The sequence below is a fragment of the Denticeps clupeoides genome, chromosome 15, assembly GCF_900700375.1.
Source record: "Denticeps clupeoides chromosome 15, fDenClu1.1, whole genome shotgun sequence".
NCBI lineage: Eukaryota > Metazoa > Chordata > Actinopteri > Clupeiformes > Denticipitidae > Denticeps > Denticeps clupeoides.
In genome coordinates, this window is record NC_041721.1 from 18361534 (window position 1) to 18377056 (window position 15523).

The window sequence follows — 15523 nt, forward strand, 5'->3', positions numbered from 1 at the left end:
ATGAGATGTTCCTCTCTCAGCAGCACCTGCAGTAGGAGCAGCTGCAGCAGTGCAGTCACTGTACAGTCTGACTGAGGGAGGTTTTTGTACGACTCTGTATCACTGTGTGAACACATCACCGCTATGATAACTCTGACAGTAATAATCTCCTGCATCTTCAGCCTGAATGCTGCTGATGGTCAGAGTGAAATCAGATCCACCACTAGATCCACTGCCACTGAACCGCTCTGGAGTCCCAGTGTAGCGGTTATTAATATAATAGATGAGGAGTTTAGGAGCTTCTCCAGGTTTCTGCTGGTACCAGGCAAGAAGGTTACTATGAATCCCAGAGCTGGTTTGCAGTTCAGAACGACTGTATCTTGTGGCTGAAAAGTTATTTCTCTGGGAGTCTGTGTTACAGTAACCTGCCCACTGACCTCTGAAAAATAGAACACAAACATTTAGAAAATATTTAATAAAATAATAAAATATTAAAATTAAATGCTCAGTTTACAAATATTTATTCCTGTATTAAATGTAATTTACCTTGTACACACAGAGCAAACACCCAGAAAACAATGATGAACGTCATTGTGATCATTTCTGTTGTTGTGAAGCATGAAAGTGCGTCACCTAAATCAGCTATAAACTCTGTGAGAGCACTGAGGCATGTGGTGACAATGCAAAGTGTCCCCTCTATGTAAATCATGCTGCTGCTGTTGCTGGACGACCAGATTCATGTCAGGGAGGAAACTTTCAGCTTCTTCACGTTTTACAAAATACTCAAAAACTGAAGGTGTCTTCTGCTTGGCTAAATAGATCAGTTATTCTTGTAGTTTGACTGGTTTGTTTCCTGGATTGAAAAACTTGTCCTGCTGTCTTACATTAACATTTGGTGGTGTAGTGGTGAGTATAGTTGCTTCCCAAGCAGTTGACCCGAGTTTGATTCCCAGCCAATGCAGTCGACCTTTGCAAAGCACCGTCCCCACACACTTCTCCCCGGTGCCTGTCATGGCTGCCCACTGCTCACCTTTTCGGAACTGAATTGAGTACTGAAAATAAGTTAAAGTATGGTACTTGGTTTTAAATATATTGAATTTTTCATATTTTAATTAAATGATGAAATTTGTCATTTGCTTGTTTTTGTTGAAAAGATAAAGTGTGTATTCTATAACAGTTTAATAATTACCATTACAGTTGCTGTGAGGCACAGACTGTGTGGTTATAGCAGGATACAGAGTTTATGAGTTGAGAATCATATTTGCATTGGTACAGTTGGGTGGTTCTGAGCGCAGATGTTCATCAGTCCAAATGGACAGAACTGAGCAGGACAGTTTGAAGACGAGGAGGATCTGCTGCTGTGTTGTACTTATTCTACAGATTTCTGTGTAGGCTACACGTTCCAGTTTAATGATGAATTTTTGTCATTTTTATTTAACGTCTGTCAGCATTTTGAGGAACTGAAAGTCATTTCAATATTTGTCCAGAATTAGTTTTACAGCCAAGATTTGCATTCATGTTTTTCCTTATGAATTTTTACATGAAAGATCAGGCAAGAAGAAGCAGGTTCGTGATAGAACAGATAAACCTTTTATTATTGCATAAATCATCAGAGTCTACCAATAAGAGAGCACGTAAGAAGACTTGGTTTAAATTGTGAATTCATGAAGTGATCAGTAATAAAGACAGAAGACTAAAGAGCAGGTAGCTGCTGTGAGGGGTGAGCAGGTTCTACTCAGAACAGTTGCTTCTCCTCAGTGTCCCAGTAACAGCAGGCTGGGAGCTGTAGGTGGCGTCACAGGTGACTGAGGTGACCGTGTTCCAGTCGCTGGCTCTGAGAGTCAGGGTGCTGCTCCAGCTGTACAGGCCGTCCTTCTGCAGGACCCCACGACCGGCCTCCCCACTCTTAGTGCTCCCATCCACCTTCCAGCTCAGACTCCAGCCAGAGGGGGCGCCCTTGTTGGCCAGACACACCAGCGTGGCGGAACCCTTACTGGACACCTCGTCTTTAGATGGGGGGAGGACTGTCAGTGTAGGACGGGTGATTGCTGGGAAAGAAAACAGGACAATTTAGATCAATAAATTTTGTTATGAAGTTATGAAGTGTTTCTGATGTAGACATGTCTCATCATATAATCTCACCATAATCTCCACAATCATAAAACATACACTGGGGTCTCTGCACTTTAGGTTTTAAAATAATTACAATTCATCTTTACTTTCTTAATGTAATTGCTGATTTTCTCACATTAGATCTGATCTGTAAATGTGAAACATGCAGGTTCAGCCAAATTAGATAAAGACAAATGATTTTACTACAGAATTTATTTCTAAGAGTGTCAGATGGATTTACATTTTGTTCATATAATTTCACTTATTATCAGGTGTGTAAGTAGACGGGTCCAGTCTGGTACTGTTTACCAGTAAAAGATTAAATGCTGGTACACAGTACTGGAAAGAGGGGAAAGCAGCTGCCAAAACCCACAATCCAAACCAGTCAGAGTCACACGTTCAACAAGCAAACACACCAGATAACGTTCTGTCATCTGAAACTACCTTCTCAAGCACTTCTGAAGCGTCTGAGCTGGACGGAGCTGAGCTGCCTTTCATTACTACCAGTTTATGTCTGATGTTCCTCCAGAAAATCATTTACTGTCTTATTAAATATATTTAATACATAAATATTAACTTATTTATTAATATGTTTTCAGAGATGTATGAAGCTGTGGAGAGGTGAACAATATTAAGTGTGAAGCTTGTTGTTGTTTAACCATCAAGAATTTAAAACTACTTTCACTCATGCTTATTAGGGGATGTTGATTCTATCAATACACAGATACATAAAAGCATAAACCTGAGTAAGTGTATTATTAAAACATACGGGTAAAGCACACAGAAATAAAACATAATCTGCACTAGATTTAAATAAATGAAGGGCAGATACTCGTATCTGAGGAACTGTAGTGAACAGGTTTATAATATCTTATATGTATTTATAATTTGCACTTTTTACAAGATTCAGGAAATTATTTTAGACATTTTAACGCATGAAAACACGCAGACTATGTCATCATCTCAAAACTACTACTGAAGTATTAGTTTTAGTAATAAAGCATCAAACTAGATAAATACTTTTTTCTGTTTATTCATTATTAATTTTAAACAGGAAACACATAAATTAACAAACCGCATCAAAGTAGAACAAATTTTTACTTACTGCCAAGTTCCAGCTTGGTGCCGCCACCGAACGTCCACCACAGTGATGGAGTGTAACTGAGACTCCGTACAAAAACCTCTTCATGCTTCAGTGCTGGTGTCTCTGTATGAAATAGCAGCTTCTCTAATTTCTCTATTTTGGGACTTTATTCTTTTATTAGTTTCTCCATCTTCACTGGATCTGGTGTCATGTGGCTTTTAATTTGTATAGAATCCTCGTTTCTTTTTGAAAGATTCTCATGTTAAAAATGAAACAGAACAATGACCAAAGACACCAATCATGACGTAAACTGACAAGATTTACTTTTATAGTCCTGTAAATTAGGTTATGAATCTAAACTTGTTCATTAATTTACTACTTTTTTTTTAGTATGTGATATTTTACATGGAGGATCTTATTAATGTCTGTGTCTGTTAATATGTGATGAAGCACATTGATGATTAAACAGATTTCTATTTGAAGTACATATGTAATAAAATACAATAAAAACATTAAATAATCCTTTATGTCCATCAGTACATGACTGCAGGAAATGTAGATTGAGGTAAAACTGGTGTAAATTTACATAGAGGTGGGGTTTTGCATACTTATACTTATTTAATTATAACTGTAGTTGTTCAGGACACACAGCTTCTCCTACACCATCTTCATCTTCTCTCTTATCTGCTGGATTCATGGTGAACATTATTTTTACAGCATGAGAAACTTTTACTATTATACTAAATATAACATCTAAGTTTTTAATTTGTAAGATGTAAGGTGATTTTTATCTCCTCATTAGATTCCAGTGGACAGGTTACTGTGACTCAGGACGCAGTAAGTCCAGCTCAGTTAGGAGACACAGTGAAGATCAGCTGCAGACGTGCTGGACACATCACTAGAGAGTGTAGTCCACAATGTATCTCCTGGTACCTGCAGAAACCTGGAGAAGCTCCTAAACTTCTTCTCTACTATATTAACCGCCTCCAGCCTGGGACTCCATCTCGATTCAGTGGCAGTGGATCTGGTGATGAATTCAGTCTGACCATCAGTGGGGTCCAGGCTGAAGATACAGGAGATTATTACTGTATGACTGCTCATGTACCCAGCAGTAGCTGGGAGTTCACACAGTGCTAGAGAGCTGAACAAAAACCTCCTTCAGTCACAGTGCAGGTGCTGAGGGGGGAGAAGTCAGAAAGACTCTCATAGTAAAGAGGAGATGAAACACAGAAACTAAGTGGATTCAAAAGTTTTTTCCTGCCAACTGCTGTAAGACCCAGGTATTAAATACTTAGTGGCTAAGTGAAAGTGAAAGTCATTGTGATACACTGCAGCACAGCACATGATGACACAACAAAATGTGTCCTCTGCTTTTAACCCATCGCCCTTGGTGAGCAGTGAGCAGCCATGACAGGTGCCCGGGTGCAGTGTGTGGGATCTTGGCAGTATTCAAATCGGCAACCTTCTGATTACTGGGCTGCCACCACTGTCCCTATGGAAGTGTTCTCATAATTGGAAGGTTGCAGGTTCAAATCCCATTTGCCATCGAGGTCCCCTTGAGCAAGGTACTGTCCCCACACTCTGCTCCCCAGGCGCCTGTCATGGCTGCCCACTTCTCACCAAGAGTGATGGTTAAAAGCAGAGGACACATTTTGTTGTGTAACCGTGTGCTGTGCTTGTGTGTTTCAAAATCATTTTATTTTCAAACATTCACTAAGCTTTTAATGATTTGTGCTTCATGACTAATCTTAATTTCATCAGAAACACATAGACAAACATGTGTTGGATAAACCATGACAGGACGTCCCCTTCACTGCGCACTTCTCTTAAGATTTACATTCACTCTTAATATACATACAAGTCGGACCATCAGTGGGGTCCAGGCTGAAGATATAGGAGATTATTACTGTATGAGTGATCATAAGAGCAGCAGCTGGGAACCATGGTCCAGGCCACGCCCCCTCCTGATTCCCCACACTTGTTTCCCCTCCATTAAAAAGAAGGCCTGCACCAGTGTTCTTTATCCGGTCTCTTGTCCTTGTCCGGTATGTCCTTGTTCCCAGTCTGCCTGTTGCATTTCTCCATGTGTCTAGTTTTTCGACCACACGTTCTATTTTCTTTTCTACTTTATTGTAAAGAATGTGCTTCCAAAGATCACTTTGTCATTTTCTCCCAGCCATCTGCTCACCCATCAGATGTATTCTGAAATCTAATTAATGCTGCGGATGCATGCTTCGGCAGAATGGGAGAAACCGCAATATAATAACATGATTAAACAAGAGGAACCATCTTGTGAACCATATTAATCTGTTTTTATTCATCAACAGTATTACATGATATATTTTGTTATAGTTATCGTCACAGCATTTATGTCTCGTCTCTTCCTCATACGACAGGAAATTCCAGGTCTATGACTTTTAATGCTTTAATGACGACAATGATTACAAATGATTACAAAACAAATAGCAAAATAATGAAAGAACACACAACTAAAAACATCAAAATGTACTACTCCAGCAAAGATTTAAGGTAACTTATCATAGACACTCGTATTAAAAACAAAGATACAGAAATTATATATCTTTTTTTTGTCCTCATATGAGTCAAAGTCAAAACAGGATACATCATAATGTATAATAGCTTCATCATTAGACATATACTAGAAGAAGCCTGCATAGTCTACTGCTTTATGTCCCTTATAGGACAAACAAATTAGTGGAACTGAGATGGTGGCACAAGAGTTAATGGAAAAACATGATTAATACCACCTTTTGAAATGTTAGGAAACACTTTGGCTGATCTCTTCCTTCTTGACTGAGGGAAACAAAAAGAGATATCGGGCTTAAGGAGAGGCCAGAGTTGGTGGGGGCAGGTGTGAGGCTAAGTGTTAGCTTATCATATATGCAAAAAGGATGCTAGGAGCAAGGTTGATTCATGTTGGTAGCTTCGCACGCTACGTTGGTAGCTTCGCACGCTACGTGTTACAGTAAGGACACAGATTTCCCTACTGTTCTTGCTCGGGTACGCTGAAGTCTCCTGGCTGGAAGCTATGGAGTTGGATCTCAGCTGGTTCATTCTCAGCAACTACCTGAGAATGAATATCTAACAGACGTGTGTTGAGAGACAAGCAATAGGTTAGTATGTCGTTTTCACATAGGGCAGTGTTCAACAAAGGATCCTCCTGAACCTGAGTCAGAAGAAGAAGTAATAAAAGTCAAATTAAACATGATTTCTCAGAGGAAATCTGCAACAAAATGTGTAGAATTCATGTTTGTGTAATTTACGTCAGTGTACGTCCGTTTCAGTATGTGTTAGTGTGGATGTGTATAACTTTATGTGGAACTCCAGGGCTTTAGCCATGCCTTTGTCTGGAACTCCACCTCGCGTCACCCATCAATCCAATTGGAAATGCCCGTGGTGGACTTGTCCTCTTCTGTGTTCACGTTTTCCACCATAGGCGATGCCGTGTCCTTTTTCTCTGCTTTTGTTGGGGCATTCTCTCACCCAATATCCTCTTCGGCCACAGCAAAAGCACACATCATACTGTTTTTCGCTTTGTTGACGAGCCAGGCCATGATGTGGAGTAGGGGCTGCAGCAGCATGTTGCAGAAGTATAAGTTCTTTGGTCTTTGCTTGGGCGTGGCGCAGAACATCAGCGAGACGCACCGAAGCATCAGCCCACATAATGCAGGTCATAAAAGCAACTTGTAGGCGAACCAGAAAATCTTCTGCCGGTTCCGTGGACAGCTGTATACAAGTGCTGATTGGGGTGCAGGGCTGGTGATGGGCAAAACAAAGACACAGCAGCAGTGGCAGAAAATCTAATGCTAAGAGTTTAGTCCCAACACAACACAAGATGAAAACGATAGAGAGAGAGAGAGGAGGGGCTCACACACCCAGGTTCAAATCCCACTTACTACCATTGTGTCCCTGAGCAAGACGCTTAACCCTAAGTTGCTCCAGGGGGGACTGTCCCTGTAACTACTGATTGTAAGTCGCTCTGGATAAGGGCGTCTGATAAATGCCATAAATGTAAATGTAATGTAAATGAGACGTGACACCCGTTCTGGTGGAGCAGTTTCTTCCCGGCGAGCCATGGTGCGCAGCTCTGCATGATGTCGTCGACTCCGGGAGACTCCGCGAAACCCGGAAGCGGCAACGGATGCGTTCCTCCAGCGGGATGGACGGGCTCCAGCCCGAATGGCCAGAGTACTGCCCATTGGAGTTGATCGTGCCCTGGGTCCGGGATGTCAGCAGGGTGGACGACCCTCAGGACCACTGGTGGGTGGACACGGACTACAAAAGTGATGATGACGTAGATTGGTGGGCGGTCAGGGCCAGGATGGCTCCGCCCATCGCGTCCGAGATTGTCGCAAAGTCAGACCACGCCGGGGAGCCAGCCAGAGGAACCGGGCCCGCAATGTCAGACCACGCCGGGGAGCCAGCCAGAGGAACCGGGCCCGCAATGTCGGACCACGCTGGGGAGCCTGCCTCCAAGGGGAGGACACAGCAGGGCAGGAGCCCTGTGGTTGCCGCCATCCGCCCCGCCGCCTCCACTGATGGTACTGCTGGGGCTCCGAGGACATAGCCCTTGTAGGGGGGGCTCTTTTACTAAAAGAGTTGGCAACGAATTTCCTAATCGATTCGTTGTGTTGCGCGACGCGGATAAATTTAATTATTAAAAAAAAAAAAAACTTTATTTGTGCGCGGAGTGGAGTGAACACACTCGTTCTCTCGCGCACAGATGCAAGCAGAGTTTGGCGCCTCATAAACAGCGCGGAGCAAAAAAAAAAAAACGAGTGGAGGTAGAGGACAGATACATGTTGGAGGCAGAGAAATCTGTGTGAAAACATGCAAAAGCGACATGGCACGGCATGGGAGCACCACGGCAATGATCCAGCACCTGAAACGCAAACATGTTGGAGTGTTCAGCAGCAGGGTAAGTCACTACAGAATCCTACTTTTGTTCCGTTTTGAAGTGAGGAACATAATGTCCCTGGTGCTGGTGTTTACTCGTTATCCAGCTTCACAAGCATGACAAGTTAGCGTTAGCTCGTTAATAACAGTAATAAAGCAGGGGTGCTATACTTACTTTGCATTAAAAGACTAAAGACATGTTTGTATTCACTAGCCTGTTTTGGACCATTCATTTTTCAATCTGTTGTCATGTATAGATACACTGCAAAAAAGCATTTCTTACCTAGTAATTTTGTCTCGTTTCCAGTCCAAATATCTAAAAAATCTTAAATCAAGATTACTAGACAAGAAAAAGGGCATGAGAAAATTAAGTGATCCTTAAAATTCCTGTTTGAGATTATATCTCATTAAGATTAGTTTTCCTACCCCATTGGCAGATAATTTTGCTTGTTTTAAGCAATCACTTAATTTTGAGGTGTTTTTTCAGAAAACAAGACATAATTTCTTATGCTATTTCATGTGTCGAGTAAATGTATCTTGATTTAAGCTGTGTTTAAATGTGGTGTATAAATGAACCTTGCACTTACTGCATTGATGGTAATAATTTAATGAATAAGCTTCAAGTGATCTTGAGAGGGAGAGAGAGAGAGATTAATCTGATTAATCAAAAAAAAAATCGACAGATTAATCAATTATTAAAATAATCGTTAGTTGCAGCCCTACTGCTGATGGCTACAGCTGAAGCCAATTCTGACCACTGTTTAACACTAGAACTCCCAGGATTTTCTGACCCTCTCAGCCCTACCAGAGGTAGGCCAAAGAACTTGAAAATTTGAAACTAAGAACTCAATCACCGACAATTGTCACTCCCCATCCCCCCATTACCTGAAGAACCCATTACCCGTGAGGCCTGGCACTTTTTCTTTTTACTCAGAATAGCTCAAATCAAAGGCAGGCCTGTGTATGACATGGAAGGCTTCACAAAAGACTGCCATCTATACAAAATATCCCACACACTGACTGATCTGCAAATATGAAAGACAAACATTCACAAAATATATGGAAACACAAGTCTGTTTTATTCATAAAATAATTGAGTGTTTCAAACTTTGTAGTGTTTGCAGACCCAGTGACAATTGTCCCTGCAATTGGTGCAAGTGAATTTGTAACACTTTGCACAGGTAAACCTGCTGTGATTTCTGGTGCAGTTCTCTTGTACCTGGTACTGAGTTGTCCATACAAGTCCTGGCACAGCAGCAGCCTTCCTCTCTGTCTCCATTGCCTTTTGTTGCATAAATTGGCAATGGAGTTCCTTGGCTAGAGGACTCAAAAAGAATATTCTTTTGCCTTCCCACCCTGTACATACCTTGTACAGAACGTAGGAATTTGCCACCACCAGGTCCAGCATGTTGTAAAATACAGTTACTGACAAACACCTCGGGACCAGAAAATAAGAACTCGGTAAATCTATTGCTAAAGTACTTCACGCATGGCTGTGGTATGGTTACGGGTACAAACAAGCCACAAAGATTACACTGCTGCCACTTTGGCTCTGCTGCAAAACATGGACTCCTTTGACTCGGGTGGCGGGGAAGTATCCATTCAATTGCAAGAGAGTTTGGACTCTGACATGTCTTCAGGTGATGAGAGTAGAGAGTAGAGAGTAGAACTCCTCCTCTGAAGAAAGGTCAGCTGGAGACACAGCCCACACAGAAAGATTCCAAGTATGAGATGGCAAAAGATGGCACAGTGTGGGTTGAAGAAGTAGGGAGGCCACTCCCTCACAGCCAATTGAAACATATACATGTGATGGAGAGTCAACAGAAGAAGTCAGAAGAACTGTCGAAAATCGCTTGCAGAGCTTCTTGTTTTTGATGAGTTGGGACATCCTTCACACTATAAGAGAATGTACAGTTGAGCATGGCCGCAAGATGGAAGCAGAATGGGACATGTCTGTCTATGAACTGATGGCCTGCAAATCGATACATTTGCACAACAAAGGCAACCATTCACACATGATTAAGGATATTATGTAAAAACAACCAGGCCAAATGGCCCCTCTCCGCACCTTCAAGGGCTCCAAAATTTTGATGAACTCTTGTGGACCGTGCAACTGTTTAGTTTTGAGTTCTGGCAATCGCCACACGCCTGCGAGCAAGTTTATGTTGATCCTCTTTATTTCCCTTTTTGGCCATTGTGCCTTGTTTATTTGTTTTTATTAATAAATCATTGTTTCCCGAATGTCCCGCCTCTGCGCTTCCCTCCCCAATCAGCTCGCCGTCGTGACACACAGATCACAACATTGATCTTGCACTTGGCTCACAATTCTCCTGTTTTACATTTTCCCTTTTTTAATTTCCACGATCTCGACTCACAGCTTTTGCCTTTTTCTTTTTAACTAATTCTCATGTGTCTCACGTGTCAGAGTACTCTTATTACTGTAAAACTTGCCTATCATCCAAATAATGGAATCTGATATGACGGTGAAGGGTTTAGCATGCATGACGGTTTTTGACGCAAAATAATATAACGATTATAGAAAACTAATCTATTTATCAACCGGATAAATAGTTTTAGATCAGTGTTATCTGACTCCAATATAACTACCAAGACTATTCACTTTAAACGGGTAGTTGGAATGAAGAGGCCAGTTAGTAAATCAAGTATAATTAATAAAATAACTTTTTTTCCATGCAGATTTGCACTGATCACACCAGGGGTAGGAAGAAAGGAACTGTCTATGGTTCACACAAAATTCCTGCTTACGTGCTATAGGATCAAGAAGTTCTTTAAACGTTCATAAATCTAGCTTGTTGCCATATGACCAGAAAGTTCCCCCTATAACCAACAACTTTAGTTGACAGAATATTCTATAACAAGACTGGAGATTACAGATATCAATATTTACATTTATTATGATACATAATCTTCACACAGAGATAGTAAATACAGTTCCTGAATTGTCCAAAAACAAGATAGAATGATAGAATGAAAATCAATCCAACATACCCAACAGATGTTACACACAACACTGGATAAAAAGACAGGTAGCCGAGTTCTTAAAATGTGTGGGAGTATGTGTGGGAGAAACTGAATGCAGTGACTGCATTGATTGATCAATATTGATTGTTGCCATACATTTTCTAAATTATCACATGATGTTTCTCAATGCAAGAGTTAATATTTTCCAATACAAGAGTTGTATGCCTATGTGGACACTCTATTGTTTCTATTGTTCTCTTCCAAGATGGCGGCCTGTAACCACTAGTAACATTTTGTTATGTTACAGCCTTATTCCAAATTAGGATTAAAGGCTTTTTTCCCTTCAGAATTCTACAGACAACAGACAAGGATAACGTGAAAAAAGGTTTACTTGAGGTTTAGCCAATTTTATTAAATAAAAAAAAAACTGAGAAATCACATCAGCATAAGTATTCACAGCTTTTGCTAAATATTTTGTTGATTTACCTTTTGGCAGCAATTACAGCCTCAGGCCTTTTTAAATATGATGGCAAACCTATGGCACACCTATCCTTGGCCAGTTTGGCCCATTCCTCTTTGCAGCACCTGTCAAGCTCCATCAGGTTGGATGGGAGGGATTGGTGCAGCCATTTTAAATCAGATTCAAGTCTGAGCCACTCAAGGACTTTCACAAACTTATCGTGAAGCCACTCCTTACATATCTTGGCTCTGTGCTTTGGGTCGTTGCTCTGCTGAAAGTCGCTCCAGTCTGAATTCAAGAGCGCTCTGGAGAATTTTTTCATCCAGGATGTCTCTGTACATTGCTGCGGTCATCTTTCCCTCTATCCTGACTAGTCTCCCAGTTACTGCAGCTTAAAAGCATCCCCACAGCATAGTAGGGTGGTAGTAGCCTAGTGGGTAACACACTTGCCTATTAACCAGAAGACCCAGGTTCAAATCCCACTTAGTACCATTGTGTCCCTGAGAAAGACACTTAACCCTAAGTTGCTCCAGGGGGGGGACTGTCCCTGTAAGTCACTGATAAATGCTGTAAAATGTAAATGTAAGTTGGATTGTTAGAGTGTATCCACAGTATGATACTATTACCACCGACCGTGCATCACTGTAGGTGATGAGTGGTGCCTGGTTTCCTCCCTGGTTTCCATAACGTCTGGCATTCACACCAAAGAGTTAAATTTCTCTCAACAGACCAGCGAATTTTGCTTCTCATGGTCTGAGAGTCCTTCAGGTTCCTTTTGGCAAACTCCTGGTGGGCTGCCATGTGTCATTTACTAAGGAGTTGCTTCTATCTGGCTACTCTACCATACAGCCCTGATTGATTAATTGCTGCAGAGAAGGTTGTCCTTCTAGAATCAAAAATCAGAGTTCACACCAAACACACGTTTACCAACCGCAAGTGAAGCACCACAAATGCACATTTTAAGAGGGTTGGGTGGATAATAAAATCAGTATGGTGACAAACCAGGCTGGTTATCTTAACTCCCAGCCCGGCTAGCCTGTGCCTGGCTAGCTCAGTTGGTAATCTCAGGGTCGTGGGTTCGAGCCACGCGTTGGGCGTCTGTTTGGGGCAGTGGTGGCCTAGCGGTTAAGGAAGCGGCCCCGTAGTCAGAAGGTTGCTGGTTCGAATCCCGATCTGCCAAGGTACCACAAAGCATCGTCCCCACACACTGCTCCCCGGGCGCCTGTCATGGCCGCCCACTGCTCACTCAGGGTGATGGGTTAAATGCAGAGGACAAATTTCACTGTGTGCTGTGTATCACGTGTGAAATCACTTCACTTTCATACACACACACACACACACACACACAACATTACAATTATCAAATAACATACCTATATAAAAATATCTAATAATAAGAAGAAGATATTAAAAACAGTCAATACTGGTCGGCTCCCCCCGACCAGAATGAAAACTAATCTACCCAAACCCACGAAACAAATGGTCACACGAATTGTTCACGCCTCGGTCTCCAAGCGCTCCACCCGCAGCTGCGCCGGATCACGCAGTCCAGGATCCCGCGAACACGCCCACGTCGCCCTCCGGAATGCTCGGCAACAAGCTCCGCCCAGTTCCCGGCCAGGCAACAAGCTCCGCCCAGTTCCCGGCCAGGCAACAAGCTCCGCCCAGTTCCCGGCCAGGCAACAAGCTCCGCCCAGTTCCCGGCCAGGCCGTATGAATGAAACCGTAACAAGAGCAGGCGCCGTTCCACTCTGTCCACGCTTCCTTCCCTCGTCGGCCGCCGTCGCTATACGCCGATCCCGCTGCAACACAAACACCGTCGGGCTGCTAGATGGAATGATTCAGGTCCACATACAATAACGCGTTAACCGGAAATTACGACGTCCCTTGCGGGGTACTTAACACGCGTTGTCGGTTACTGGCTGTAGCGCCGCTGGCCACTCCGCCCTTTACTACGCCGCCGGTCACGGTCCGGCGTCTGGTCGCGTCGCCGCTGGTGACGTCACGAGTCCCGGTTCCAGTTCCTCATCACCGTTCTCTCCGCCCCCCTCACGATGCAAGGTGGGCCCTATTTATAAGGCATACAAACCTACCCACAACCAATACCCAGTCTCCACCAATTAGTCCATCAGAGTCATTGAAAACCAGGCTGATGCAACACACCAGTCCCTGGTAGGGACATAGCCAGTTATTATTAGTCTTCATTTAGTCCAGGACCCAGTAAATGAGCACCAGTCATTAAAAACCAAAACACATTACAGCCAATAACACCGTACTACAATCCGCAGTACTTGAACTGTCAGCTGTGGGTCTTTCCAAATTATGTCCAGTCAACTGTTTTTTCCACAGGTGGACTCCACTTAAACTGCAGAAACATCTCAAGGATGATCAGGGGAAACAGAATGCACCTCAGCTCAATTTTGAGCCTCATGGCAAAGGCTGTGAATAATTATGTATATATGCTTTCTCAGATTTGTTATTGTTAATAATAATGAATGCGCTACACTTATTTCACTATAATTGTTCATGACACACAGCTTCTCCTACACCTTCACCAACAATGACATTCATCATCATCATCTTCTCTCTTATCTGCTGGATTCATGGTGAACATTATCATTACTCTTACAGCATGTGAATCATCTAAGATTTTGTAAGATGTAAGATGATTTTTATCTCCCCATCAGATTACAGTGGAAAGGTTACTGTGACTCAGGATGCAGTAAATCCAGTTCAGTTAGGAGACACAGTGAAGAGCTGCAGACGTGCTGGACACATCACTAGACACACACACACTGACACATTTTTTATATTCATCTTTCAAAACATTTGTTGACACATAAATAGTTCTTTATATATAATTGTCTTTAGATCCCATTACTACATATATAATACATACATGAATTATATTTAAATCATACACAATCAGATTGGGCCGCATGAAAGCACAGTGGTTACCAACGGGACCTCACATCTTCATGTTTTTTAATTAGAATTTCTGTGTGTGACAGACCTGCATAAGAATCTTGAGTGAAGTGATTTCATAGCACAGAACATGAGATGTTCCTCTCTCAGCAGCACCTGCAGTAGGAGCAGCTGCAGCAGTGCAGTCACTGTACAGTCTGACTGAGGGAGATTTTTGTACGACTCTGTATCACTGTGTGAACACACCACCGCTATGATAACTCTGACAGTAATAATCTCCTGCATCTTCAGCCTGAATGCTGCTGATGGTCAGAGTGAAATCAGATCCACCACTAGATCCACTGCCACTGAACCGCTCTGGTGTCCCAGTGTATCGGCTATTAATATAATAGATGAGGAGTTTAGGAGCTTCTCCAGGTTTCTGCTGGTACCAGGCAAGACGGTCATTATAAATCCCAGAGCTGGTTTTGCAGTTCAGAATGACTGTATCTTGTGGCTGAAAAGTTATTTCTCTGGGAGTCTGTGTTACAGTAACCTGCCCACTGACCTCTGAAAAATAGAATCAAACAAAACTTTTGAGAAAAGTATTAAATTAGTAAAAATTAGTTAAATTAGTAAATGCTCAGTTTATAAATATTTATTCCTGTATTAAATGTAATTTACCTTGTACACACAGAGCAAACACCCAGAAAACAATGATGAACGTCATTGTGATCATTTGTGTTGTTGTGAAGCATGAAAGTGCATCACCTAAATCAGCTATAAACTCTGTGAGAGCACTGAGGCATGCGGTGACAATGCAAAGTGTCCCCTCTATGTAAATCATGCTGCTGCTGTTGCTGGACGACCAGATTCATGTCAGGGAGGAAACTTTCAGCTTCTTCACATTTTACAAAATACTCAAAAACTAAAGTTGTCCTCTGCTTGGCTAAATAGTTCAGTTATTCTTGTAGTTTGACTGGTTTGTTTCCTGGATTGAAAAACTTGTCCTGCTGTCTTACATTAACATTAGAGACACATGCAAGACACTGACCATGTCCCATTAAATTACAAGAAGTGTTCCT

General features: G+C 42.2%; 1 gene segment (V, D, J or C); it reads right to left on the bottom strand.

Annotated features, from left to right (window-relative positions):
• Nucleotides 1-1611: 1611 nt before the first annotated feature.
• LOC114764508 (Ig kappa chain V region Mem5-like) lies at nucleotides 1612-15176 on the bottom strand. The segment is given in 4 exon segments: nucleotides 1612-2027; nucleotides 3197-3230; nucleotides 14698-15008; nucleotides 15123-15176. Coding segments are annotated over 4 exon segments (708 nt in total).
• Nucleotides 15177-15523: the final 347 nt, after the last annotated feature.